This window comes from Microchirus variegatus (genome assembly GCF_963457635.1).
Source record: "Microchirus variegatus genome assembly, chromosome: 7".
Lineage (NCBI taxonomy): Eukaryota > Metazoa > Chordata > Actinopteri > Pleuronectiformes > Soleidae > Microchirus > Microchirus variegatus.
In genome coordinates, this window is record NC_139808.1 from 21,624,171 (window position 1) to 21,650,959 (window position 26,789).

The window sequence follows — 26,789 nt, forward strand, 5'->3', positions numbered from 1 at the left end:
CTCACGATTTATGTGAGCACACTACATGGTCTGATGTCTGACCCTCACGAGGATCGACCAAAATTTTAAACTGGTTTGATTTTTCATACGACCAAATGTTTGGCGATGAGCTGCTCCTGAGGGGTTCATCAGTGTTAGTTTCCCCATGTGCTCGAGGCGCGATTAAGCTGAAATTCGCAGATTAACTGTCTGCGATTAACAGACAGATATGTCATTTTCGTGAAATATCAATATCAAAAATGTTTTACTTTGACGTTGTTGGTTGTGTGTAGCTTGAGTTTTGTTTCTTGTCTTCTCTTTTGATTGTCTGCCCCACCCTAATGTGTTTTACCTGTCATATAAGTCCCATCTGTGTCTCTCTAGTGTTTTTAGTCTCCGTGCTCCCCGGAGTCTTTGTTGGTTCATTTGTTTCAGGTGAGTTTGTTTCTCTAATTTTCCATGTGTTTCCCAGTCTTGTCACCTGTGTGAGGTTTTTCTGTTTGCCTTTTTTTAGTTGCTTTATTAATTGGGTCCTCTATCCCTGACAAGACAGACGTTCCTTTAATTAATAGAGAGAAAGTTGCAGCTCTGCTGATAGACGGTGAGAAATATTTCTCCCTGCTCTCCAGAGCCGGCCCAAGGCATAAGTGAACTAAATGGCTGCTTGGGGGCCCCCCGATAGTGTGTGGAGAGAAAAAACTAAAACATTTTAACATACAAAATAAATCTAGATGTCTTTAGATTTGGATATCATCATTTTGTTACGTGTTCATTAAACTGGTTTACCACACACTGTGTTTCACTTTGAATACAAAAGTGCAAGTTAATACTAGGTCTATTTTTTGTGATTTGGTGTAAATAACACAACTATATTTAATGCAATTTATAGCATTACATTAGCATTAGGAGCCACGGTTGGTGTAGTGGTTAACACTCTTGCCTTTGCAGCAAGAAGGCCCGGGTTCCTAGGTTCGAGCCCCGTTTGGAACAACTTCGGAACAAGGGCCTCTCTGCAAGGAGTTTGCATGTTCTCCCTGTGTGTGCGTGGGTTTTCTCTGGGTTCTCCGGCTTCCTCCCACAGTCCAAAAACATGCAACATGGGGATTAAGTGAAGTGGTTGACCGTAGGTGTGAGAGTGAGTGAATGGTTGTTTGTCTATATGTGGCCTTGTGATGGACTGGTGAACTGTCCAGGGTGTGCCCCGAGATGGGCACAGCACACCCCGCGACCCTCTGGTGGAGGATAAAGCGGTAGATAATGGATGGATGGACATTTGCATAAATAATAGTGGGGCTTCAACAATTAATTGATTATTAAATTAATAGTCAACTATTTTGATAATAGATTAATCAGTATATAATAATTATTCAGCTTCTTAAATGTGAATATATGTGAATAGTTTCTTTGCCTCATGTAGCAAATAAATCATTAAAACAGAATCACTTTGGTTTGTGTACAAACCCAAACATTTAAGGACATCATAATTGATTATGACATTTTAAAGAGCAAACAAGTACTTAATTATTGGGAAAAGAACCAACAGATTCATCGATTTATGAAAAATAAACGTTAGTTGCAGCTCAATGGTGTCAGGGGTGCCCTCATACCAAATTCAGCTTGGGGCCCCATAAAGGCTCGGGCCAGCACTGCTGCTCCCCCACAGCCCGTCAGTGGAACCAGGGTGTTGGTGTGTGTGTGAAAGAGAGAGACACACACGCAATGTGAGGTGGGTGGGCTTTTGAGGCTGAGATATATTTATGTGCACGGGTGGAGATTTGCATGTCTAAGAAGTACTATAGGCCCACAGGACAACTGCTAAATACAAACAAAGCTGATTGTAACATACAATTCTAACGACATATATGTATTGTTTTTTTTATATATATATTTAATTTAATTAAATTTAAATGTCAAAAGAACATAAATAGTGTTGACTAGCAGTGTCAAGGATGTCTCCTCCTGGCTGTAGGTCAGTGGGGGAGAATCACATACAAGTAGTCTAATCACTGACGAGCATAATGATCACTATGGACAAAACATTATTAAGGACACATAAGTGGTAAACATGATAAAACAATTAGAATGTTATGAGAGAACCAGGTTGCAGTGTTATGATATGTTTCTGGTTTATGTTTATGTTTACACCTCATGTCCCTGTATGGCAAAGAGGACCACATGGTGGTGAAGGGGGGAGCATTACAGCAAGAAGATCACTTGTTCAGATCCCAGTTTGGCCGAGGGCCTGTTTGTGTGTGTGTGTGTGTGTGTGTGTGTGTGTGTGTGTGTGTGTGTGTGTGTGTGTGTGTGTGTGTGTGTGTGTTTCCCTGCATACTGTTTTGTCCCAAAGTCCAAAAACATGCAGATTTGGTTAATCTAATTTGACCGTCCATGTGATCGCAACCCCATGTGGAGGATAAATAAATATACAATAAATAAATAAATACCTAACTGCCTCTATCCAGTCAGTGAAAGGTCATCCTCGGCAGGCATCTCCAGAAATAGTGTCGATGGTCACAGGAAATTATGTTAACACCTTACTCCATCTGGAAGCAAGACAAATGATGCTACATTAGTCATCAATGTGGGGTAAAACAATTGAAATACCACATACTAGGGCTGGGCAACATGGATAAAAAACATTACATTATTGAGACAACTCAACTACAGATTGAGTTTTCCCCTTGAATGAAAGTTGAAGAAACCAGTTAATTGTGGTTTTAAATGTAAAGTCTTAATTTAATTAAATTTAATTAAATTTAATTAAATTTAATTTAATTTAATTTAATTTAATTTAATTTAATTTAATTTAATTTTATTTAATTTTATTTAATTTAATTTAATTTAATTTTATTTGCTACGATGGACAGAAAACATCAGACACTTAATTAAATAGAGAATATATGTAATACATTTTCCTCAAAGTGCTCACTGATTACTGATAAAGCCCCTGGGAGTTTGCTAGTTGTGGGCTCCTGTAAAAAACATGTTGGCTCAAACAGGTGATTGAAAAAAAAAAGTAAAAATGTATTTCATATATTTGAACATTTATGCCGTGTTCCCAATATGGTATGGTTTGGTACAGTACAGTATGGTTTGGAATGGTTAAAGCCCTGGGTCAGGCTTGCTCTTCAACTGAGAACAGTGCATTTTACTTGGTAGGCGGTGGTGTGCAATGTGCCCGATGGCTGTGTCAACGAGATACGTAGCGTGACGTGGAACCACTGTGACAACAACAAACGATTTTTCTGTTGCCCCGTCAGTTGACTGTCGTGGGTGGAGCCAGTCTCGCTGGTCATTGGAATGATTAGGTCATTGGAATGATTGGGGCCATTTATTTTGGTTCTACTCCTATTGGAAACACAACAGAATGCCTACTGTACCAAACTTGGTGTGGAAACACATGGCATGTAGTCAATTTAAGCACACGTGATGAGTAGAAGTCACAGTGGACACACTTATATCTGTTACAAACAGCAGAAGTTTATCATGGAGACAACATACAACTACAGTGAACACCAATATATATTCTATAATCTATAATCAAGAGACAGTTGAGTTGATGCCCAAACACAATGATGAATCAACTTTAAAAATGAACATCGCAATTTTTATTTAAACCAGTAATAAAATCACATGTTTCGAATATGAAGTTGTACACTGACCAGGAGGCACTGAGAATTGTAGCCATGGAGGAACATGTTTACGTGTTTACGTGACCCTTAACACAGGATGTACTGAAAGGAATCATTTGATAATCTCTGAAAGATTCTGAAATTGCAGTAATCACGATGCATCAGTGAACTAAGCAGCTGCTCAACACATTTAGTGCAAATTTGTTCACAGGTTTTAAGAAACCAAAGTCATTAAACTGGTTTAGCTCTTTTATTTTGTTATTTTTTGCAATTCAAGTTCAGGATCACCACACTTCAAATCAAAACTAGGCCACTTTTGTGATTTTAATGCACTCCAATGTTAGAAAAAGAACAACACAACTATAATATAATTTATAGTGTTATATTCAATAATCATAAATTCAGCTTAGGGCCCCATAAAGGCTTGAACCAGCACTGTCTTTCATTGTAATAGTTAGCACCTGCACGCACTGGAGACGCATATGAAGCATTAAAGCCATCTGTGGTCATTATAATGAAAAAGGAAGGCTGACGATGCATAAACGAGTTAGATCTAATGTTACTTGGTTATTCGGTTTCTTGCCCACTCCCCTTATATCCTTAAGAGTAAGAAACATGTAAGATTATAATATGACCATGTGTCCGGTTATCCAGGCCAGCGAGCATTAAAGGCAGGCTGCAGACACAGGAGCCTTCAGCGGATAAATGGACAGGCCTATTATCCTTACTGTGTCGTGAGGAAGAAGACTGCGGGGGGAAGAAAGAAAATTACCATTCTTCCAAATACGATGCATCTTTTACACGTTGAAGCGCATCTCTCTTGCATCAGTAATCCGTTGCTTTCAAGACATTTTATCGACAATTACCCAGGCATTAAAAAAACACCCGTCTGAATGTTCCTGTCACATTTCCTCCCCTCCCTATAATGCTGTGAAAACGGAAAATAAACTGCAAATGTTCCTTTCTTTTGCAGTCAAACCATATGAAGCAGGAGCTCACCTCAGTACAAAGGCGCGCACCAGGAGTCGTTTCCCTTTCAATGACTATGTGTTGTTCCTCTGAGGTTTCGCAAAAAATGGATTAGATCTGGAGAGAAGCAGCAGCCCCCCATCGCAGCACTGCAGGCTGTGGACGGACGCTCCCCTGCATCCTCCCTCCTCCTCCTCCTCATCATCATCATCATCATCAGCAGCAGCAGCACAGCGGACCGCACCTCAACACTCCGTCACGACAGCGTGTGTATAAACAACATAACATAGCAACAAAAAGTAATGATAATACATTCATTAATAATAATAATTAGAGTCACCTTATCTCTCGTTCCATCTTAATCTAATTAAGTATATGCGAGGAAGAGGAGGATGATGAGAGAGCAAATTATTTTATTGGGAATAAATCTGCCTCCTGTGAAAAGTCCAAAGGCGACTGTGCTCGTGTGTTTACACTCTTAGATAAGAATAAGGGTTCCAAAAGGGTCCTTCTACAAGGGCTGAGGTTCTACATGGAACCATTTGCTTCAGGGTTTTTCACTAATAATTCCAGTGAGAAGAATTTTGATCCATAGAACCCTTTAAAGCCCCTTTCTTGAATAAAGGATTTTAAAAGGGTTCTTGGTGGAAATCTCCATAAATAGTGTAGTGGCATTCTTACTACCAAAAGGCCACTTGAGGGAATTTGAAGCTATTTCCAACCGTGGTGGGGTACAACAATGATGTCCTCCATTGGCTTGAGTTTGACACTTTTATTTGCTTGCAAATCATTTAAAGTCAATTACAAAAGCTTGGTCCCACAAGACTTACAACCAAGCTTGTGCAAAAAAGACAAGAAATACTAATATTGTGACACAAAACAATTCAACTGCTGCACACACAGACACGGTTGAAAAACTGTGTGGCTTTCCTGATCCTAATTCCCTCCACCTCCTCAGCTGTGTCTCCCCTATCCAACCTTTGTGTGACAACTTACCCAACCCATGCTCACAGGTGTGCAAGTAACCCATAACAACCAGTGCCTCACCACTGACACACCCACATTCACTCACACAAGCACACAGATCCAAATTGGCCACAACAAATAGTTTCTACCTGGAACCTGTAGTTTCGTCAGGCTTCCCTGTTCTTGAGAACAACAGGTGATGAGATGATGATGTAGAATGAGACTCCGTGACACAAGACTTCACCAAACAAAGAGATCTTTATTCTGTAACAAGTCCAGTGTCATTTCCGAGCACTGCAGTTGCTTGGGAGCGCTTCAGCCGAATTCTCCAGAAGCACTGCCCAACAGTCGGCAAGACTATACATTTTATAGGAAATTTAGCCATCCTACTATACATCACCTCCTGCCCTTATAAGGTCTTCTATCTTTAGTCACGCATAGTTGCCCCTTCACGGCATAAACAAAACACATGTTAACCTTTGCATCCCTGTGCTGGCTAACTTAGGCCCATACATAGCAATGTCCAGTCAGTCCTGCAGACTTCCCTTGTAACCATGTGCACCTAGCCTCCCCTCCATCCTGAGGAACCTTGTAGCCATGTGGTGCGTAAGCACCAGGACTCCTCACATCCTGGGGAGCCTTGTGCTCCTTGGTGTGGCGGAATGGGCCTTGAGCATTTGAGGTGGAATTTCGCTGTGTTAATGTGTTCATCTAAGACACTTCATTCCCCCCTTCGGGACTTCATAGAGTCCCGAAATACAAAATAATTAACACAGCAATGTTGTTTGGCATATGACATAATCACACTTGCTTGTGAACTCCAACAAAGTCCTCTTTGTTTGGTATTATATCCTATTCAAGAATCTAAGTTTAAACACTTCAATTGGTAGATCAGCTAATTAAGTAATTACCTATTTGATGTCCTATTCACACATTATTTTAACTATTTCAGACTAGGTAACCTACTCACCTATCCTAATCAGATCAAATTTGGCTACACTTAGCCTCCCATGTCAGATTCCCTTCCAGTCACACTCCTGTAAGCTAAATCTCCTTTTGAGTGTAGATGTAAGGGAACCCCACAGATCAGCCGTTACCTCCCAATCAGAAAAACCACCCATCCTAAAAGGTGGGAAAAAGACTAGGAGACCTTTCTAAACTTAGCTTGGAGAAACTCTCATCCACTTAGCCAATCTGGATAAGAAATCTCCTTTAAAATGAACAATTAATATTTATCCTCTAATTGAATGACTCTTTGCCAATCAGTCATTTAACACACTTTTAACACTGAAGATTTCAAACATCAAAAACATTATTGTTAGAAATCACACTCCAACAAAACAAATCTCCATGTTGTAAAAGACACCTAATAAAAATAAAGAAAACATAAAAACACAGTTTCTATATCTAAACATTCACACATCTGTCATCCGATGTTATTTAAATGTTGAAACTTCAGTAGCATCGCCTCCCACTGAGATATAATATAATGTAATGTCCAGTGTATGCTGACTCAGTGAATCCTGCTTCTGTCATGTTCAGGAACCACAGTCCACTTTCTGCTGTTCAAGCTGTTGCTCTCTTGCCCTTCAAGATTTTCCTTCTATTTGCATTACTCTCAGACCCCATGCTGCTCTTGATCTTGTCGTCCACTTCCTTGTACCGGCTTAGTTGACACCATCCCATGCTCCTCCAGACTGGACTGCTGATGATGGTCTCATCACAGTTCAGGCTCCTTCTCTCATTGGCTCAGTCCACTTCCTTTGGACCTCCCCTCGGGTAGACAGATTCACAGGCAGCATCAGTCACTCAACTTCCTTGTCCCCAGCTGAGCTTCCACCATCTTTCTGAAAGTAAACAAACTATGGACACGCCTATGGAGGGCAGTCATCTAATGTGGGTTATTTCATAAAGACAATGCTGTTATATAATTCAATACATCACGCTTTTTCAAACAGTGGGTCCTCATGGGTCCTCTCAGCAGCTGTGTTAGCATAGGTCGACCTGTTAGCATTTCATGCAGTGTTAGCACTGGTGTGAATTAGCATGCAGTAATTCATGGTTGTAAGTAGCCAAACATGTATTCAATTCAGTTTAGTGGTTGTACACATTTCATTTAACTTTGTCATTAATTCTCTAAACCAAACCTTGATTTTGAATAATGATAAACAATAATGACAAACAACCACTCACTTCCACACTCACATCTCAATTTACAGCATCCAATATACCTAATCCCCCAGCTTGGAGATAAAACTTGGAATAAATCATATTCAAAACATTCCCAAACATATTTCATCAACTACTCATTTTTTTCCCAACTGTTTCTTATCCTTTTTAATCAACTGTTTCTGCTCCTTTTTTCCAACTGTTTCTGCTCCAAGGTTGTCCAATGGTGTTATTTCAATCCAATGACTACAGTGGTTCATCACTATCAGAAGTTATTACTTTATTGTTCCTAATGCCTACACGATGCATAACTAAATATTTAAACTCTCGATCTGGTAATGGGATTCTCAGTGGCGTATTAAACTACCAACAAAGAACATACAAATGCATTAAATTATTTCCTCATTTCAAATGAAATCATTTCTCATAACTTTCATAAAATGTATTTAATTGTTCCAAAAATGTAAAAAATGTATTTTGTTGTTCCAAATTGTATGTCCATCATTCCCCCCTCGCACAGATTCCAACTGTGCGAATCCTCAACTAAATGTCCACAATTATACAATCGCCTTTTATTGTAGAATGGTCTAATAAAAATAATTTAAAATTAAATTATGAGCCACCAACATACATCTCCAGAGAGGAAATTAGAACCTTGTACTTTTCACACAGTTCTTTCCCATTGATTAATGAAAATTTGGGCAGAAGCCAAATTTTGGTGATTTTGGTCGTCACATTTTCAAAAGTTCCCCCTAATAGAAATATTCTCCCCACAAATTTATTGGACTAACACCTTCACGTTGAGAAGGCTGAGCTCCACAACCACATTCTCCCCAATCAGGGTCAGCTCATGAACTCCTGCAGTTTCCAATCTCACCACATCCACAGCATAGATGTGGCAGCATCCTTCATTCATTGTTCATCTGCTGTATGTGACACTGTCAACGTCACTGTTCATCACTGGAACTTAAATCTTCTTCTCGCATTTGACAATCCTCAAAGAGGGAACTGTGCCAGCTTTCTTTGCACTGTCTTACTTTGCATCTCAAAGATATGTTCGCTCTTTAACACCTCTGGGTCTTCTTAGTGGGAGATTCGCCTCGTAATCCTCTCCACATCACCTTTTGACAAAGGTTGAAGTTAGTCTCATCTTCAATGGGAATCATCATCCAGCCTTTCCCTTTGGAGTGCAGTAGGTTCTCTACTGCTGATGTTTCAAGAACACAAGTCCACACAGCTTCATTTCCTTCACGTGGCAAGATTTTCTTCCACTGTCATTTCCTCATATGCTCTCATCCACTCACTTGCCCCTTCATGAATGTCTGGCAGTCTGGACATCAGCCTCACAAGGTCAAGTGTATATGGTCCATAACGACCCTCATTACCTTTAATTAAAAAATAGTAACCAACCCGGAGAACGTCTATCTGGTGGGTGCATGTTGGCTCTCTATTTTAGATCGTTACCTGTAATCAAATGTACCTCCTTTTGGCCAGACAAATTCTATCCATTAGACCCATTTTTCTGACATATTTTGACTGTCCTTCATGAGGTCAGGATGTTTCTTAAAGACCAATTAATCTTGATATTTATTCCTGTAAACTTTTAAATTAAATACATAATTTTATTCAAACTAGGCATTCGTTGGTAAATGTTTCAATTCTACAGCAAAATACAATTAATTATGAGAAATAGCCCAAATATCAGAATTAATATATCAATCTATATGCATATATCTTAAATCTGCTAAAAATGTCCAATTTAAATTTCTTTATCCAAATCTTATTAATAACTCTCCACTTTTGAATTGTAAGTGTAGCTTACAAACAGTCGCTTTAATCCTGTTTTGTCCCTTCTCAAAGTTTTGAGTGGAGACTGAGGCCGCACAGCACCAGGGGTGGTGACCAAATGTCAGAGAACAAGATGATAGGATAACATGGATAGCCCCTCCTACTTCACTGAGAGTCCTCAAGTTTCATTTCTCCCTGAGCCAGCGCAGAGAACACTGCTCCAGACCACACCCAAAACTCTCTAGCTGCAGTCTAGCTGCACATTAATTGTCCAGCTGCTATTTGCACCCTATTCATCAGTAAACTTACAAAATTTACAAAAACTTGAGTCACTAAACAGTGATACACTGTTAATCTACCTTTTGATTTTAATCCAATCAGCTGTAAATGACCACTTTATTTATCTTAACTTCACATATAAAAGTAATAAATGTCAACACCATCATAACCACCTTGAAGCTGAATACCATTTCCAAATTAACACTTACTTCTTTTCATTCAAACTTTATCCATACATTAATTTAATTATCATCACACTTCAAACAACTTTCAGACTCTTCCAAACACTCTTCACATTACTCACAGAGACACTCTCCCACAGACACAGTTATTTCTGCAGTTTTCTTCCCTTATCAGTCAGTCAGGTCTGTTAGTGGAGTCAGTGATAAGATCAAGGTAGTCAATCCCCTATACCTATATTAAATGTATGCAATTTGTTCTCTATTCATGTCTGAAATGATCAGAAGATATTTATTTGGTCAGCAAGTGTTCACCCAAAGCTTGAGAAGAAGACAGAGCGTCCCCCATCTCCTCTCTTTTGGGATCCCTGAAGAGTCATGGCGTCCCATGTCTCTCCTGTTGACCTCTGATATCTCCTGAGCCTAATTGTAGACTATGTGTTCAGATGTTTCTTCATACAGTCAAATTCACTCAGTCTAGATTACAGATTATTTTAGTCCTATAGTTATATAATATGATGTAATTACAGATTTATGTGTTAGTTTATAACCACTTCAGTCATTTCCACATCACATCCACAACATCCACACAGAACCCTCCTTGTCTACCATGAGACAAAGGCATTTGAAATAAAACAAAATCATGTCACACATTCATCTTAAAAACTATTACTATTTATCAACTGGGCGTTTCAAAGCACGCTTGAACAGCTTAAATTCTCCCATTCATCCATTCACATTCACATTCCACATAAACCACACTTATCAGGAGTCATTAAGGACTTAGTGTCTTGATCAGGGACACTTCGTCATAAACAATCATCCTCTCATTAACCATAACATAGACATTTACACAGCAAACCACTGAAAAAAATCAAAGTTCCACAGCTGAGCCAACTCCGCCCCAACAACACGTCATCGTCTCCATAGTGACGAGAAATCCTGCTCTTTCAGAGATTCAAATCATGCGGCTCAGCTTCCATTTGAACCCTATTTAAACAATTATAAATCACTTGTGTGTTGGTATATAGTTCTTATTACAAAACACACCGTTCCTGTTGTTTATTTAATTGTGCTAATTAATTATTACTGTTGTTTTCCTATTATTTTCTATTATTATTTACTATTATTTATTTATTTCAACAACATAGACAGTTCCTATTATTTATCTATCTATTTATTTATTTAATGTCTTAATTTATCATTGCTGTTATTATTATTATTTTCCTATTAAACATTTTCATCATATCTCAACTTTCTTTCCCTGGTCACTACTTTTCACAATCTTTCTCCTTACTTCTGAAACCCCCCTTCTCTCTATCTCTCCATCTCTATATCACTGTGTGTCCAGCCCAAGAAATCAGCTCTCAGAAACAGTTCATTCACCTTTTACTCCAACACCTTCTATCATATCATTATCAACACCATCAACAGTCTCTTCAACATCCAAAAACCCCAACAGCACTTGATTACCAATCCAAACACAGACTAACAACCCCTTTTCTCCTGCAACTTCACTCAACTTCATGCAAACCACCACACTTCTCCTCTCTTCTCTCCTTTTTTTTTTTTTTTCCCAAACATATCTACATATCACCTGTCTGCAGCAGATCAGGCATTGAATGAAACAATGCTCTAGACATGGTCTAACTTTTTGTCATAGAGGCATGTCCTCTTTTTCCCCAACTTTCTACAGTCATTCTGGCTCCACAGCCTGCAACAACCCCATGCAACTTTTCCTCCTCACACAAGCTCTGCAGATTGAGCTCATGTCAACATACACAAAACAACACAAACCAGCCACACACATGAAAACATCAAGGAACAAAACAGAACAACACAAGACAACACTTAGGCCAAATTTTAAATGGTACTTAATCTCAATTAAAAATTTTTAAGTCGACTTCCAAAAACAATATATCTGCTTGGTCTTGAAGCCAAACGAGGTGGTATTTCTCAACCCCCCAAAACTAATTTTCCGATGATTCGGCCCTCACAAGACAGTCATTGCCTTCAGTTAATTTAGGATTGATCCATTTATATACTATTTTATTTTCTGCTAAAATGATTTGCCTGGCCAGGCTTCTTCACAATTATCCATCCTCTGACAGACTTCCTCAGAATTACTCTCAACTTCTCTTTTCATCTGCAGTTTCACTTCTTTGATTAAATAAACCTGTGCACAGGATTTCACTCTTTTCCTCTAAATAAACCTCTACGCAGGATTTTCCTTTTCTTCTTCTTTCATCAATTTTCACGCTTTCCGCTACTTGACCTGACTTACAGTTACTTAATTTCTCCTGCAGTGCCCAAATAGTCTAGTCCACACTACTCATTATTCTATCGAGCTACTGTTGACCTGCCCACTCCACCTGACCTACAGATACTTTATTTCTCTTGCAGTACTAAAATAGTCTGGGTCAACAGCAGTCATTCTACTAATTTGCGCTCAACTTTCACAAAAGTATAGGTGAATACCATGCCTTACAGTTCAGCGAAGATTGGGGCCCTTCTTCGAGATCTTGCACCGTTTACCAGCTTTACTGTTAGTTACTCATTAGCTCTTTTGCCAAATTACTAACTAATTTCTTAACTTCTTCTTTAATCTAAAATTAATTTTCGCGGGCCCTCTAATTCACACATATTGGTACTTTTATTCCTCTTATATGGCCATTTAGTCTGGCTTACGCTACTCATTATCTACTCATCTACTACTCATTATTCTCTTTAACTTCTACTTTTAACTCTTCATTCTCTTAACACTTCTTCTTTACTCTCTTAACTCTTCTTCTTTATTCTCTTCTTTATTCCTCAACATAAAAACAAAAACAAATTTAGACAGAGCTTTCTGCACCATCATCACACCTCAGCCTGCTACCACACAAATGATTCTTTTTAGCATGCTCGTTAGCCCACTGCATTCCAACAGCTAATTCAACAGATCTCCTCTGTCTCCCATACAGTGAGAAATCACTCACCTTTATTTTATATGCAGGCAAGGAGCGAGAGCAGATCCATAGAAGAGCCATCAGAGTCACAGACACAGAGCAAATAGACTATCCTGTTCGTGACGCCAAATGTAGTTTCGTCAGGCTTCCCTGTTCTTGAGAACAACAGGTGATGAGATGATGATGTAGAATGAGACTCCGTGACACAAGACTTCACCAAACAAAGAGATCTTTATTCTGTAACAAGTCCAGTGTCATTTCCGAGCACTGCAGTTGCTTGGGAGCGCTTCAGCCGAATTCTCCAGAAGCACTGCCCAACAGTCGGCAAGACTATACATTTTATAGGAAATTTAGCCATCCTACTATACATCACCTCCTGCCCTTATAAGGTCTTCTATCTTTAGTCACGCATAGTTGCCCCTTCACGGCATAAACAAAACACATGTTAACCTTTGCATCCCTGTGCTGGCTAACTTAGGCCCATACATAGCAATGTCCAGTCAGTCCTGCAGACTTCCCTTGTAACCATGTGCACCTAGCCTCCCCTCCATCCTGAGGAACCTTGTAGCCATGTGGTGCGTAAGCACCAGGACTCCTCACATCCTGGGGAGCCTTGTGCTCCTTGGTGTGGCGGAATGGGCCTTGAGCATTTGAGGTGGAATTTCGCTGTGTTAATGTGTTCATCTAAGACACTTCAAACCAAAAAGGGTTCTCCTATGAGAACAAGCCGAAGAACCTTATATGGTTCTACTTAGCACTTTTATTTCTAAGAGTGTATAAGGTTTGGAATGAAACGGTTGTTGTTAGGGATAAAGCTTGTCTGAATGGAAATTAATAAGATAATAATAATCCTTTATTCGTCCCACATGGGGAAATTTGCAGTGTTACAGCAGCCAACAATCACAAAAAGGTACAAAAGTAGAAATAAAGACTACTAAATATGTGCAAGGAAACAGCAACTACTGAAAACACAACCATTTCTATAAAGTATACCCAAAGCCAACTGTGTTTGAGTAGTTATGTGAATAAATATGAAATCTTAGAAAGATAAGAGATAAATGGTTATTGTCCCCACAGGTGAGATTAGATTATGTCTACACAAAACTGGACAATTTTTTTGCGAACAAAATAATAATCATAATAATAATAATAATAATAATAATAATAATAATAATAAAAAATCCTCTTTGGCGCTTTCATGATGAATTAAATCAAGGTTCTGGCGCCGCCCATTCACTCTGTTCCCTTGTAGTAAACTAACACACCCACAGGACTGTACACCCGCTGACGAAAAAAAATCTACCAATAGGAGAGCAGTACACTACGTCCCCGTCGACCAATCAGCCACTACCATGTCAGGCGTCCAGTGTTTTGTTGCTGACAGACAAACGTTGGAGCTCACACTCAACATGGCTGCCTCCTCAGTTCGTTGGCTGAAGAGACTGTACGTTTTCCTGTTGATATGTCCGCTCTGTGTGCCGGCCTTCTTGAACTTGGAGGAGCTCAACGAGATGAGATATGGGATTCAGATTCTTCCCGACCCTGTCATGCTGGGCCAGGTGGGCGAGCGAGTGGGAGGGTCTCCGCACCGAAGCTAACGGTTTCCTTGCTATGCTAGCTACCCAGCATAGCCACATAACTAAAAGCCTTTCTTTCAACTTAGTTTAACAAAAGTATGCTCAGAGCTTACATGTTAGCTGGGTACTTGTTAATTCACGATATACAATATGTTAAAAAGTACAAACAGAGGCGTCAAAGCTGGTGTTAATTCTGAAGTAACTTGTACAGGAGGTAGCTGTCACAAGATAATCAACTATTTCTCACTTACTCTTGTCTCTAATTTTATTTAACGTTACAAATAAGTAAGTAGCACTGTTATAATACAACTGAGGAGCTAATAAATCGTTAATTATTGCACGTTTCTGCCACTGAGGAGTATTGTTACCATTAAGCACTGCATTTTTCATGAATGTGTTTTTTTCCCTACCCAGACCAAGACAGAGGAAGTTATGACGGTGTCTAATAAGTACAAGCAGCTGTATGAATGTCGACTTCCTGCCCAGGCTGTTTGGTTTCACCAGGATCCTGCCTCCGAGCCAGATTCACAAGGCTACACAGGACCAAACATCCCAGAACTGCTGAGTTCAATGCACACTGCTCCATGTCTGGTGAAGGTGGGTCCTCTGCTGCTTATGTGTTAGGGCCACTGCTCAGGTCAATATTCCAGATGGCTTAAAGGAGCTATATATGTAAGAAATTTATTAAATTAAGTCACAGATTGACTGTGATGTCATCAGAGATTTTGGTCTGGTCACCTTAATGTAAATGTATAAGTGTTTTGCTGACTGTGTTTCCTGCAGATAAAGGACTGGTGGACATATGAGTTCTGTTATGGTCAGCATATCAGACAGTACCATCTTGAGGGTACCACTGTTTTTTTTTTTTTTTTCAACCTTTGTATTTTATGGTCACTGCTTTGAGAAGCGAGTCGTCTGATGATGTTATTTGTCTCTCCTCAGACACCGAAATCAAAGGGGACATTCTGTTCCTGGGTTATTATGAGTCTGAATTTGATTGGAACAATGAAACTGCAAAGGTACAGTCACTTCAGTTTTATGGTTGCATTGTCTCAACTTTCTAGTATACAGTGGGGCAAAAAAGTATTTGGTCAGCCACCGATTGTGCAAGTTCTCCCACTTAAAATGATGACAGAGGTCTGTAATTTTCATCATAGGTACACTTCAACTGTGAGAGACAGAATGTGGAAAAAAAAATCCTGGAAATCACATTGTAGGATTTTTAAATAATTTATTTGTAAATTATGGTGGAAAATAAGTATTTGGTCAATAACAAAAGTTCAACTCAATACCACGCAAGATCTCATCCTGTGGGGTCAAAATGATCATGAGAATGGTGAGCAGAAATCCCAAAACTACACGGGGGACCTGGTGAATGACCTGTAGAGAGCTGGGACCAAAGTAACAAAGGTTACCATCAGTAACACACTACGCCGACAGGGAATCAAACCCTGCAGTGCCAGACATGTCCTGCTTAAGCCAGTACATGTCCAGGCCCGTCTGAAGTTTGCCAGAGAGCATATGGATGATCCACAAGAGGATTGGGAGAATGTCATGTGGTCAGATGAAACCAAAATACAACTTTTTGGTACAAACTCAACTTGGAGGAAGACGAATGCTGAGTTGCATCCCAAGAACACCATACCTACTGTGAAGCATGGGGGTGGAAACATCATGTTTTGGGGCTGTTTTTCTGCAAAGTGGACAGGACGACTGATCCGTGTTAAGGAAAGAATGAATGGGGCCATGTATCGTGAGATTTTGAGCCAAAACCTCCTTCCATCAGGGAGAGCATTGAAGATGAAACATGGATGGGTCTTCCAGCATGACAACGATCCCAAACACACCGCCCGGGCAATGAAGGAGTGGCTCCGTAAGAAGCATGTCGAAGTCCTGGAGTGGCCAACCAAGTCTCCATACCTCAACCCCATAGAAAATCTGTGGAGGGAGTTTAAAGTCTGTGTTGCACACCTACAGCCCCAGAACATCAGTGCTCTAGAGGACATCTGCATGGAGGAATGGGCCAAAATACCAGCTACAGTGAGTGCAAACCTGCTGAAGACCTACATCAAACGTTTGACCTCTGTCATTGCCAACAAAGGTTATATTACAAAGCATTGAGTTGAACTTTTGTTATTGACCAAGTACTTATTTTCCACCATAATTTACACATAAATTATTTAAAAATCCTACAATGTGATTTCCAGGATTTATTTTTCACATTCTGTCTCTTACAGTTGAAGTGTACCTATGATGAAAATTACCTCTGTCATCATTTTAAGTGGGAGAACTTGCACATTTGGTGGCTGACCAAATACTTTTTTGCTCCACTGTACATTCTTGATGGAATTGAATGATTGTATAATATGAGCTGATCCCTGCTAAGTTTGTTGGAGATTGTAGTTAAACATTTCAGCGAATAAATCCAATTACTCAGTATGTAGGACAGATTATTTGACCAGTCCTTCTGTTTTCTTAGGTGGGTGAATACATAACACAATATACTGCATTACTATTGCTGTTGATAATCTCCCCTTTTGTTTTTCTCTACTTCTTTATTATTCTTATATTCCATCATTGCAGTATTTATAAGAGAAGAACACATTTGTTGTTCAATGTTCAAGTTACTGAAGTTGCCTACTTGTCAGTGGTGTTGGACAATTAATTAAAATGCTGGAAAACACATCAATTTTTGCCTTTGGCAGTTAGCATTTTGTCCGTTTGGATGTGTTTTTTCTTGCGTACTGTCAAATTGATGTTAATTTGTTGATTTCCTGCCCCTGTCAACTCACCAGTAACACTGACACCAGTTAAAACAACAAAACATTGTAGATCTTTGCAGCATTTATCGCTGATATGCTATTGACTGGAAATGTACACATATTTTGTTATTTTGTTTAACACAAAGTAGTTTTTACCTGGCTCATTGTTACTAAAGTACCTTTTTTCTCTTTGCACCATGCAGTGTGCCCAAGAAACCACTTACTTACTAAGAACTTGCTCTAGCTATGAAATGTCCAAGCGTTTATAAAATCACTTGTTGTAGGTTGTTGTTGTTGTTAGGAAGAACCTAGAAATGCAATCCAAATATTTGTCTTCAAATAGAGTTTTGTTGTGGTAATGATTAGGCTTTCAATAATTAAAAAAATGATCATGAATCATCAGATCACTACCTGTGCACTAACAAAAGAAGCACCATAGTGACCAGTAGTTTTGAATGATGCAATAAATAATCAGTGAATTTTCAAAATAAGTCACACCAACACTGCTTTTTGTGTATTTCCAAGGCTTCCAAGCAGCACAGACTGAAGCGTTACCACAGTCAGACATACGTGAATGGCTCGAAGTGTGACCTAAATGGACATCCCAGAGAGACTGAAGTCCGGGTGAGACACTGAAATTATGAGGAAATGTATAATGTTTTTTCTTGTTTGTTCAATGTCATATGTGTTTATCTACTATAAACAAGGATGTGAACGACGTTTGTTTGCATATTTCGATGTGTGATGAATCCTAGACACAGACACTTAGTCAGTTTTATTTTTATTATTTCCAGTTTGTGTGTGAAGAAGGCTCGAGTGACTACATTGTCAGAGTGGATGAGCCCCAGTCGTGTCGCTATGTGTTAACAATTCACACCAGTCATACGTGTCAGCATCCATTCCTCCGGCCACCATCCACCGCCAAGCCGCAGGGTATCGTGTGCCAGCCAGCGCTGAGTGCACAACAGTACATGGATTACGTCAAGGCCCAAGTCTGTGAGTTGACAAAAATAAAAGTTAATGCAGCATTTAGATTGGCTTATCTCTATGGTCATTGAAGCAGGATATGATAAATATACTTCAATAGCAATATCAGTTAAGGAGTTAATCTTCCTGTCTTATTTTTAACACAGTTTTTTCTTTCCCTCTTTCATTCTTTCCATCATTCTGTCTTTCTCTTGTCATCTTATATCTTTCCTGTTCCCAGCTGACACAAAGCGTAAAGTAGAGCAGATCTCAGAGGAGCTGAGGAGTCTGGATGAGATGCTGGCTGGTAATGAAGGTGCAGATGGAGAAGTGGAAGTAACAGCAGAAGAGACATCACCTGTATCCAGTGATAACTCAGACTTTTCAGAAAGAAAAGGTGCATTCTTTTTTCCTGCGCGGGGAAATAAGCTTAATAAAATATATAAATGTATATATTAAAAATCTTATCATGAATGGCTGCTTTGATTTTGAAACAGATCCTGCTGATGTATCTGAGGACGTTGTGTCAGAGGAGGCAGAGGACTCGGATTTCTGGGAGGGAGTAACAAAACCAGGGAGATCAAAAACAACTACGTCTCAACGAGACGGTCAGGTATAGAAATCAACATTCTGATCATTTAATTTAGATCACTTTGACCTGTCAGAGGAAATCCTCCTCTTGGCTTTGCAGCACATAAACACAAGTAAATAAAAATGTAAACTATTGTTGCCTTTATAGTATATGTTTATTACCAAGTGGCATCATTATATTTCAGAACAAATTTATGCCCTAACCCTAACCCTAACCCATTTATGTTCAAAACATGAATACATTAAACACTAAAGTCACACAACACATATTCAGTTATCACATTGTTTCCTAATATCATGCAGCTCTAATATAAATGCTGCAACTTGTTAGACTGACTGCACTCTATTAATGATATCATAAATGAGTAAATGTCCATGTATTTGTTCTTTTAGCTCATTAAACTAACCAAGTTCACTTTGAACTCCAAGCTATGTTTTCCTTTATTGTCTTTGAATTTGTTTTTTAACCTCTTCTTCCCTGACCCTCTTTTTGGAGTCCCTGCTCGAAAATGACATGCCCACACTAAATAGAGTAAATCTCTGCAGTTACAAGCTCTATGTGGATTATCTTGGTATCAAAATAAAGATAACACTTGTGAGATTCCACCAAAGGTGTAAGTTTCACTGTAGATGCCACTGTGTCAGGGTAAATGTACATGGAACACAGCATAACTGAAGGATTTTTTTCTCTCGCCTAAAAAAATATTGCATTTTAAAGCAAATATCACCTTTAAAATATGCAGTAGGAGCTTAAAAACACATGGAGGTCATGTAACAACATGTGGGCATGAGCTGTGCAAAGTCTGATGCTGCTGAAATAAAGCAGAGTGAAATTACAGTGGTTTTAGTAAAGAGATGTCTGGGCGTTCTCACTTTTGGCTCAGCTTGGCATCATCTGTGCCATTTGAGATTTCTTAGGTACCAAATTATTAAAAACCAGTTTAATTTTATTTACATGTCACTACAGATCTAAAAAAAAACGTATAATAACTTGCCGTAAATCGATGCTCCCTGTGCGGTGCGTAATAACAACTCTTGGAACTCTGCAGCACCTTCAGTTACGCAGCGCCATAGCTCTGGTTTACCTTAGTCAATTAGGGTGATTGACAGCTCGTTTTACACCTCTAAACCAGTAGAATCAGACCCCGGTCTCCAAATGCACGTTGATCACTTCATTAGCGAGTCAAAAGGACATAAATGCATATGACACATTTGGGCGGACATTCGCCCTTCTCTAATCAGAATGATCTAATGTCGCGCTGTAATGATCAATCAGACCGGGATTTGTCCCCAAAGCATGCTGGAAAGTGTAGTTCTTCATTAGAAGTGGTTTTGTTCCAGTGGAAATAATTTGTTTTGATAAACAGCAAAGGTAAGACAATATTTCTGGTTGTATTTCTTGAAAGTCAGTTTTGCTCTTATTTTGGGGCTGGATCCATGAGTCTTGGTCGTAGAGTGATAAAAAAAATTTTTTTTCCGCTCCTGCTGTTTGATCCATCGGTGTTTTAACTGGGTTTCGTGAACATAAGAATGATTTATATGAGCTTCTAGCTGAGTTTCTGACCTTTCTGTGGGTATGCAGCATGTCTGTGTTTGTTAAACTTAGATGTGGTTTTATGACGCTTTTGTCGCTGCGTCTGACGCTGCCCCCGATCCCGGGGGCAACCTTGAAGAAGAGGTTAAAATATTTGGTCAAAGTGAATGTTTAAATCCAGGTTACCTGGCTCTCTTCAGAAAACATTTGGCATTGCAATTTCACCATGTAATAATGATTATTGTTTTTTTTCTCCACAGTATGCAAATGATGACAACGGAGACAATGGAGACAATGGAGATGATATCGATGAAGGTTAATGCAGTTGTTGGTCTTATCCTACACACACACACACATTTCCGCTGTCCCTCTTCGGACACTGCATTGTCTTCCATTCATTTGAACAGCCTAAACATAACCATAACTATTTAATACCTAAACTTAACCTAACCACAATTTAAATCTTAGCCCTTAACATAACCAGTTCCTCTGAAATTAGGTTCTGCCTCATTAGGACCAGGTTTTGTGCTAGAAAGGGTCCTAAAGAGGTAAGAAATACAAGCACTCACTCACTCACTGGCTCTTTTTTTTGGTTGACAATTTTGTTATTTCAGAATGTGGTACTTTTATAACAAAAATGAGTATTATACTATAAAGTGAATCATTTACTTTGTGTGCTGTTGCTCTACGTTTGTTAGCCTGTCTTTCAATCTCTTTTAGCAGAAAAATTCAACTTTAAAATCATCACTGACCCAGCAGACCTGATGAAATTTGTCCAGCACCTTAAAGAAAGCAACAGGAAGGTCAGTATTTTCTTGGAGTGCAGCTGTTGTTCTGTACAGTGTATTGTAGTTCATTGTAGCATTATTTTAATAGAAAGCACAAAACCAAGCTAGAAGTCAAGCAGAGAGTCCAGCACGTGACAGGATGACAGAGAAGCTTGGCGAGGAAGATGAAGATGAAAGCCTGCTGCAGGAGTTTGAGGATGAGATGGCAGACCTGTCTGTGTCGTCTGATAAGATTAAAGAAATAAAGGAGGGAATCCAGAAGGAGTTTGACAACATAATAAATGAGGTGTTTGACCACACACACACAACATGCACATTTAACACACAGGATGGTTGAAAATGTACTTCAATGGCTCTTGCTCATGATGTAGTGTGTTGATGTGACTGCTGATTTTTCCATCATGTAGGCCCAGCAGGAACTAGAGACTGAGGGTCTGAAAGGGGAATTTGATCGCTCTCAAGCAACACAAACACTGGAAAAAACACTAGACAAGCTACTGGACCATTTAGAGGAGAAAGAAGTACAGGATCAAGAGCAGCAAATACCAAGGGTTGAAAGTACCAGTGATCCTACCAGGGGAAGCCCCAGCCTGGCTCCAAAGCAGCCAGGTAAACAGGCAACAGGCTGTTTTCCCTTGTCTGGTGATTCTATGTCCACCACCCCCATCATCTTCACATTTCATCCGTCACAACAGTACATGTTTATGAGACATCCTCACACATGGACTCTGGTTAAAGCCAAAAATATAAATATATTTATTTCGTTAGTTAGTGGTCTTTTCTCTGCTGCCTTTGGTGTATCTGTTGGTAACTTTCTTTTGGAGTCACTCAATAAGTCAAATCTGATGTAGTTTGGGTTGTGATGAGGACTTTTAAATTAGGTTGAGCAGGATTCTTGCTCAGTCCTCACATTTGTCTACTTTCAATAGTCGTGAAACAATGAATTAGTAAATACTATGATATCATTCAGTTTTCAGCTAAACTAGAGACAATTCTAAAATATGTCATGTTTGGTGAAATTTTAAGGTAGTTTAACCAGAGAAACACCCAAATGTAACGGGGTTTTCTCTGGCTCATCCCCCATCATGGCTTCCAACATATTACTCTTTAAGCTCATCAAATCTACAGTTTGAGTTTAAGCTAAGTGTCAGTGCAGTCTGTTTTTAGAAATGTTATTATTTTGACAGATTTACACTGATAATGGTGCTATCATTCAAGTCAAAACATAACTAATTGAAGTCACTTACGCTGAGTAAAATCTATGCTGTAGACTTAGGGCTTTAAGGCAGAGTTTTGGATTCTCCCCTCATCCTGTGGCCCTGCTTGATGGGTTTTGAGGTGAACTGTGTTGTTTGTCCCTTTTTGTCTCGTCACCCCAGACCAAGCGGCTGACGACCATGTTAAGATCAAAATTACTAAATATAAGACGGGCAGCAGCCCTGATGGGGAGGTCAAAGTTCAGGAGATGGGCGAAGGAGACCCCCAGTGGCAGCACATTAAGGACGTGGTTAAAGAACAGCTAGAGAAAGCAGGACTGAAGGCTGAAGGTATGAAGGGGAAGTGCCTGAAACGCTCACAGCCCTTTGTCTCTCTCTCATGTGTTATCTTGCAGTTCTGAGTTTGTCTTTTTGTCTTGTCGCTGTCGGATCCATGTTTTTTGTATTTCCACATTTTTGTTTTAAGCCATTAAACACAGATACATTAACTGGAGATTAAATTAAAAACAAGACATTAGGTCAGAGATTTATTAAATGAGCTCTTTTTTTCTTTTACCATATTTCGAGGTCTTGATGACAGCAAAGCTTTGACTGCAGTAAGAGAATTGAAAGATTTATTAGCCATGTGTGTTCTTTCAACTATCAACTATTTTGTCAAAACCATATTCATCCTCATTTGTTTCAACATTTGATGCATTTTCTTATTTTAGAGCAACTTGGAAGTACATGTGTTTAATTCACATCGTCCTCTCTGTTTTTCTTCTTTTTTTTTGTTTAGGTAAAATTGAAGTGAAGATCTTGACACGAAAGAATGCAGAGGAGGCAGGTGATCAGTGGCTGACTGAAGAAGATACCAAGTCTTTCAGGGAACTCCTCATAAATCTCTTGGTAATTTGAGTTGTGAGAATGAGAAAAAAATGAGAATTTTTATATGAAGTTCTTTAGGATTCTTGTTTATAGGGTCTGGTAGTTTTCATAGCAAGCTGGACTAGGCGATAGGCGGGGTACACCCTGGACAGTTCATCGGTCCATCACAGGGACACATTGTGAGATTGTGATTGTGAGAGTGGATGGTTGTTTGTCACAAACACACTTATGATCAATTAGAGTGTCCAATTTACCTAATCGCTATATTGCATGTTTTTGGACTGTGGGAAGAAACCAGAGAACCCGGAGAAAAACCATGCGCACACAGTGAGAACATGCTAACGCCATGCAAAAAAGACCCCTTGTTCTGACTGGGTCGCAAACCTGGGTCTTCTTGCTGCAAAGGCATATTCATTCATTCATTCATTCATTCATTTGTTTGTGTTCAGATAAATACATACTTTTCTGACTAACTTGTTGTGCAGTTTTTACCAGATCATCACCAAAATGTAATGTGTTGTTCTCTGGCTCATGGCTCCCAACAGAAGTTGTTTTGTTTTATTTTTAACCAATGTAACAAATCTACATTTTGAATTTAAGTTCAATTATTTTAGCATAGATATGAAATGTTTATAGTATTTTGACAGATTTGAGTTATCACTCATAGTACAGGGATAATGGTGCAAACATAAGCCCTAAATGAACATACTGTTTGTGCAAAGACTGAAGTGGATAAATGTTATGATCTTAATTAATCTGTACATAGAGTCATAGTTTATATTTTGGGCTGATCAAGGTTGTGGTTGACAACACTCTGTTTTCTCTTCTCCCAGACTGGAGGCAGTGAAGAAGTTTACAAGGAGCAAAAGAGGCAACAAGAGTTGGAGAATAACTATAGGTTTGTGTGGGGAGAGTCTCAGGAGGAGTCCCAATCATCCAGCGCCTCTGACTCTGACGATGTGGACGTATGAGCTTGTTCAGTTACATTCAGTGCACCTTTTGTGAAGATGAACTCCTGTGGAGACCTGGAGGGAGGGGGACACTATAGTGCAGCAGCTTTTTTTGTTTTTTTAAAGGAGTCTTTTTGATTAAATTATTGGTACAAAACCTGGCAGATAATCAACTCACTTGTTTGCACATTCAGAAAAAAACATCAATGTTTTGACTAGGCAATATGTGTCTTAAGTAGGCACCATGTGTTTGTTGCACGATGAAACTGCAACATGTAGGCTGTTATTGTGTTGTGCAGCTATATGAAGTTATGCATTTTCCCTTTTTTGGGATTCGGTTTTGATAGATAGCTTGAACAGCTGAGTGACACAGTGTGTAGCTTTTTTTTTAAATATATTTCAGTGACTTTAAGTAAGTTTATTTTATTTCTGACATGACTGTCGGTATCATGTTTGTTTTTTTAAATGAACAAACAGCACTGTAGAATCCACAATTGTTTGTTGGCAGGCTGTGGCACTTTACACACAATTCTTTTGTGTGAGTCTGTTTTGTGTGAGTACAATTGTGGGTTGTGACTAACAAGCAGGGCCGGTCCTGGCTAGATTTAGGCCCTGGGTGAAACACAGTGCCCACTCCACTAACTTGACATTGAAATGAGCGGTAGTCTAGAAAACTGGCGAGTTTTGTTTTGAGTTTTTTAGTAGAGGGTGCTCGTTTTTAGAGGGCGCTTGTGTCGTGCGTGGTGCGCCGTCACATGATTGTGCCCTGGGCAGTCGCCCACATTGCCCATAGCAAAAACCGGCCCTGCAAGAGAACTTAATTTATTTTTCTTATTTGATTTAGCAAAGGCAAACAAAGAAAGCTACACTGTTAATCATATTCAGTCCACCAAATGATTGAATCGACTTTTCACTTGAGGTGTGGCTTTAAGGGCTGATTTGTGAATAATTGTGGCTACTTGGAACTCAGCATGTAAATAATTTCTGTGTGAATTTTTCTTTTTGAATTGGTTTTGTATATTAGCACAAATTTGTAACAGTGCAATGTTGTCAGTTAATGTCACTGCATATCTTAATCATAAACATACTTTCAGACACATTACTCAGGTGTTTATTCTCAAAGACACTACTATCAATAGGTTCAAGTACAGGTATTAAAGAGCACAAAACTGGCTGGGATTGTGGATGGTCACAACTTGTGTCAGAAAAAAATCACAATTAGATATTTCATCACGGAACTGTGGTGCCATATCAGAAATGGGGCCCAAAAATGTGCGACTACAGTTTGCTGACAGTATGTTACATGCCAATGTTTCCAGAGTTTCATTTACATTGATCAATGTGTGGCAACAGAATGAGTTGAATCTGCTTGTGCTGCAGCGCTCTCTCATACACACGTACACACACAGACTAACAGTTGTTTTGTCTGCCCCTTCTCTCCACACAGCATGTGCAGCCTAAACCGGGCGATAACGTACTGTGTTCACCACAGTATCAACATTATCTCCTTCCCTGTACAGTATTTATCTGTATCTCTCTATAAGTATTTATAGTCTAGTGACTTGCGGCATTGGAGTGTGTGTGTGGAGACCTGAGGCAGAATCTAATTTATATGTGTGCATCACACTAGATATATTCAGTATCTGGACACATGGAAGTACAATAAAGACCATAATGTCAAATTCTAAGAGCATTACTACAGCTTGAAGGCAGCAATGAAGTGTAAAAAGGTAAAGGGGATTTGTCACGTTATGAGTAATGAGGCGTCTCTGTCCCACAGAACAGATGTCAGATACAATTTTTCTGCAGTTGTCAGGAAGGATTTATGACAGTGAGGCTGTATGTTTGAGTCAGATGTAGAAGGTGCTTCGCTGTCTGTCTGTTCATTGTCCTCATTGTCCTCTCCAGCCAGCTTGGCTCCCAGAAGCATGGGTTATTTGCAGGTCGATGCAGGTTTTCAGAACCCAGTGCAACCAGTCGGGTCTCTCCAACAGACTACTGCACGACTAAAATAAAAACATGAATATTTGAAGCTGTGCATTATTTGAATAGCTTAGTATTGAATGCACAATAACAAGATTAATTTATAAATTGGTCCAGTTTAATAAAAACTTAAACATTTTATACAATACAAATAATAGGGGGTCCTTGGAACTGAAAAACACTGAATTTATTGCCAGGATCAGACGGCTATAATACAGCTGAGTGGTACAAGGTCTTTAAAGATAAATGAACACCTGTTATACTTCCAACACTGAACTGGGCTTTAAAAAAGGTGCAAACACCACCCAGCTGGTAGGTCATAAACCAAAAGAAGGCAAGGATAAGAAGGACAGTGGGTCATATCGACCAATATATGTTCTTAACGTGGATTACAGATTATTTACCTCGATTATGATTAGATGATTAGAAGAGTTCCTACTCACTTTAATACATAATGACCAGACAGGCTTTACAGGATTAGTATTAAAACTATACAGGCACAGCATTACAGTCAATGGATATTTGTCAAATAGTTTTATCCTATAAAGAGGCACCAGACAGGGCTGTGCATGGTCACCTTTACTTTTCGCTATTATATTCGTTATATTTAGAACCATTGGCTTAATACATTAGACAACACGAAGA

The 26,789-nt window shown here is 39.2% G+C and overlaps 1 protein-coding gene across 2 annotated transcripts; it reads left to right on the top strand.

Annotated features, from left to right (window-relative positions):
* Nucleotides 1–14,310: 14,310 nt before the first annotated feature.
* Nucleotides 14,311–25,553, top strand: os9 (OS9 endoplasmic reticulum lectin). 2 transcript variants are annotated; one of them, XM_083892535.1, is made up of 15 exons: nt 14,311–14,468; nt 14,901–15,083; nt 15,270–15,333; nt 15,429–15,505; nt 17,774–17,872; nt 18,043–18,244; nt 18,456–18,611; nt 18,712–18,827; nt 20,600–20,654; nt 21,060–21,142; nt 21,216–21,413; nt 21,535–21,736; nt 22,507–22,674; nt 23,123–23,232; nt 24,045–25,553. In XM_083892535.1, exons 1-15 carry the CDS (start codon nt 14,319–14,321, stop codon nt 24,180–24,182), a joined length of 2,001 nt encoding a protein of 666 aa, XP_083748661.1. In that variant the 5' UTR covers nt 14,311–14,318; the 3' UTR covers nt 24,183–25,553. The 2 variants fall into 2 exon arrangements, with proteins under 2 accessions (XP_083748661.1, XP_083748662.1); XM_083892536.1 differs by having other exon boundaries at nt 21,063–21,142.
* Nucleotides 25,554–26,789: the final 1,236 nt, after the last annotated feature.

Excerpts from the sequence above, each read along its gene's own strand:
- os9 (XM_083892535.1), top strand. The coding sequence starts at position 14,319 with ATGGCTGCCTCCTCAGTTCGTTGGCTGAAGAGACTGTACGTTTTCCTG. Across the intron at positions 15,334-15,428 it reads CAGACAGTACCATCTTGAGG|ACACCGAAATCAAAGGGGAC; the intron begins GTACCACTGTTT and ends GTCTCTCCTCAG. Across the intron at positions 23,233-24,044 it reads AACTCCTCATAAATCTCTTG|ACTGGAGGCAGTGAAGAAGT; the intron begins GTAATTTGAGTT and ends CTCTTCTCCCAG.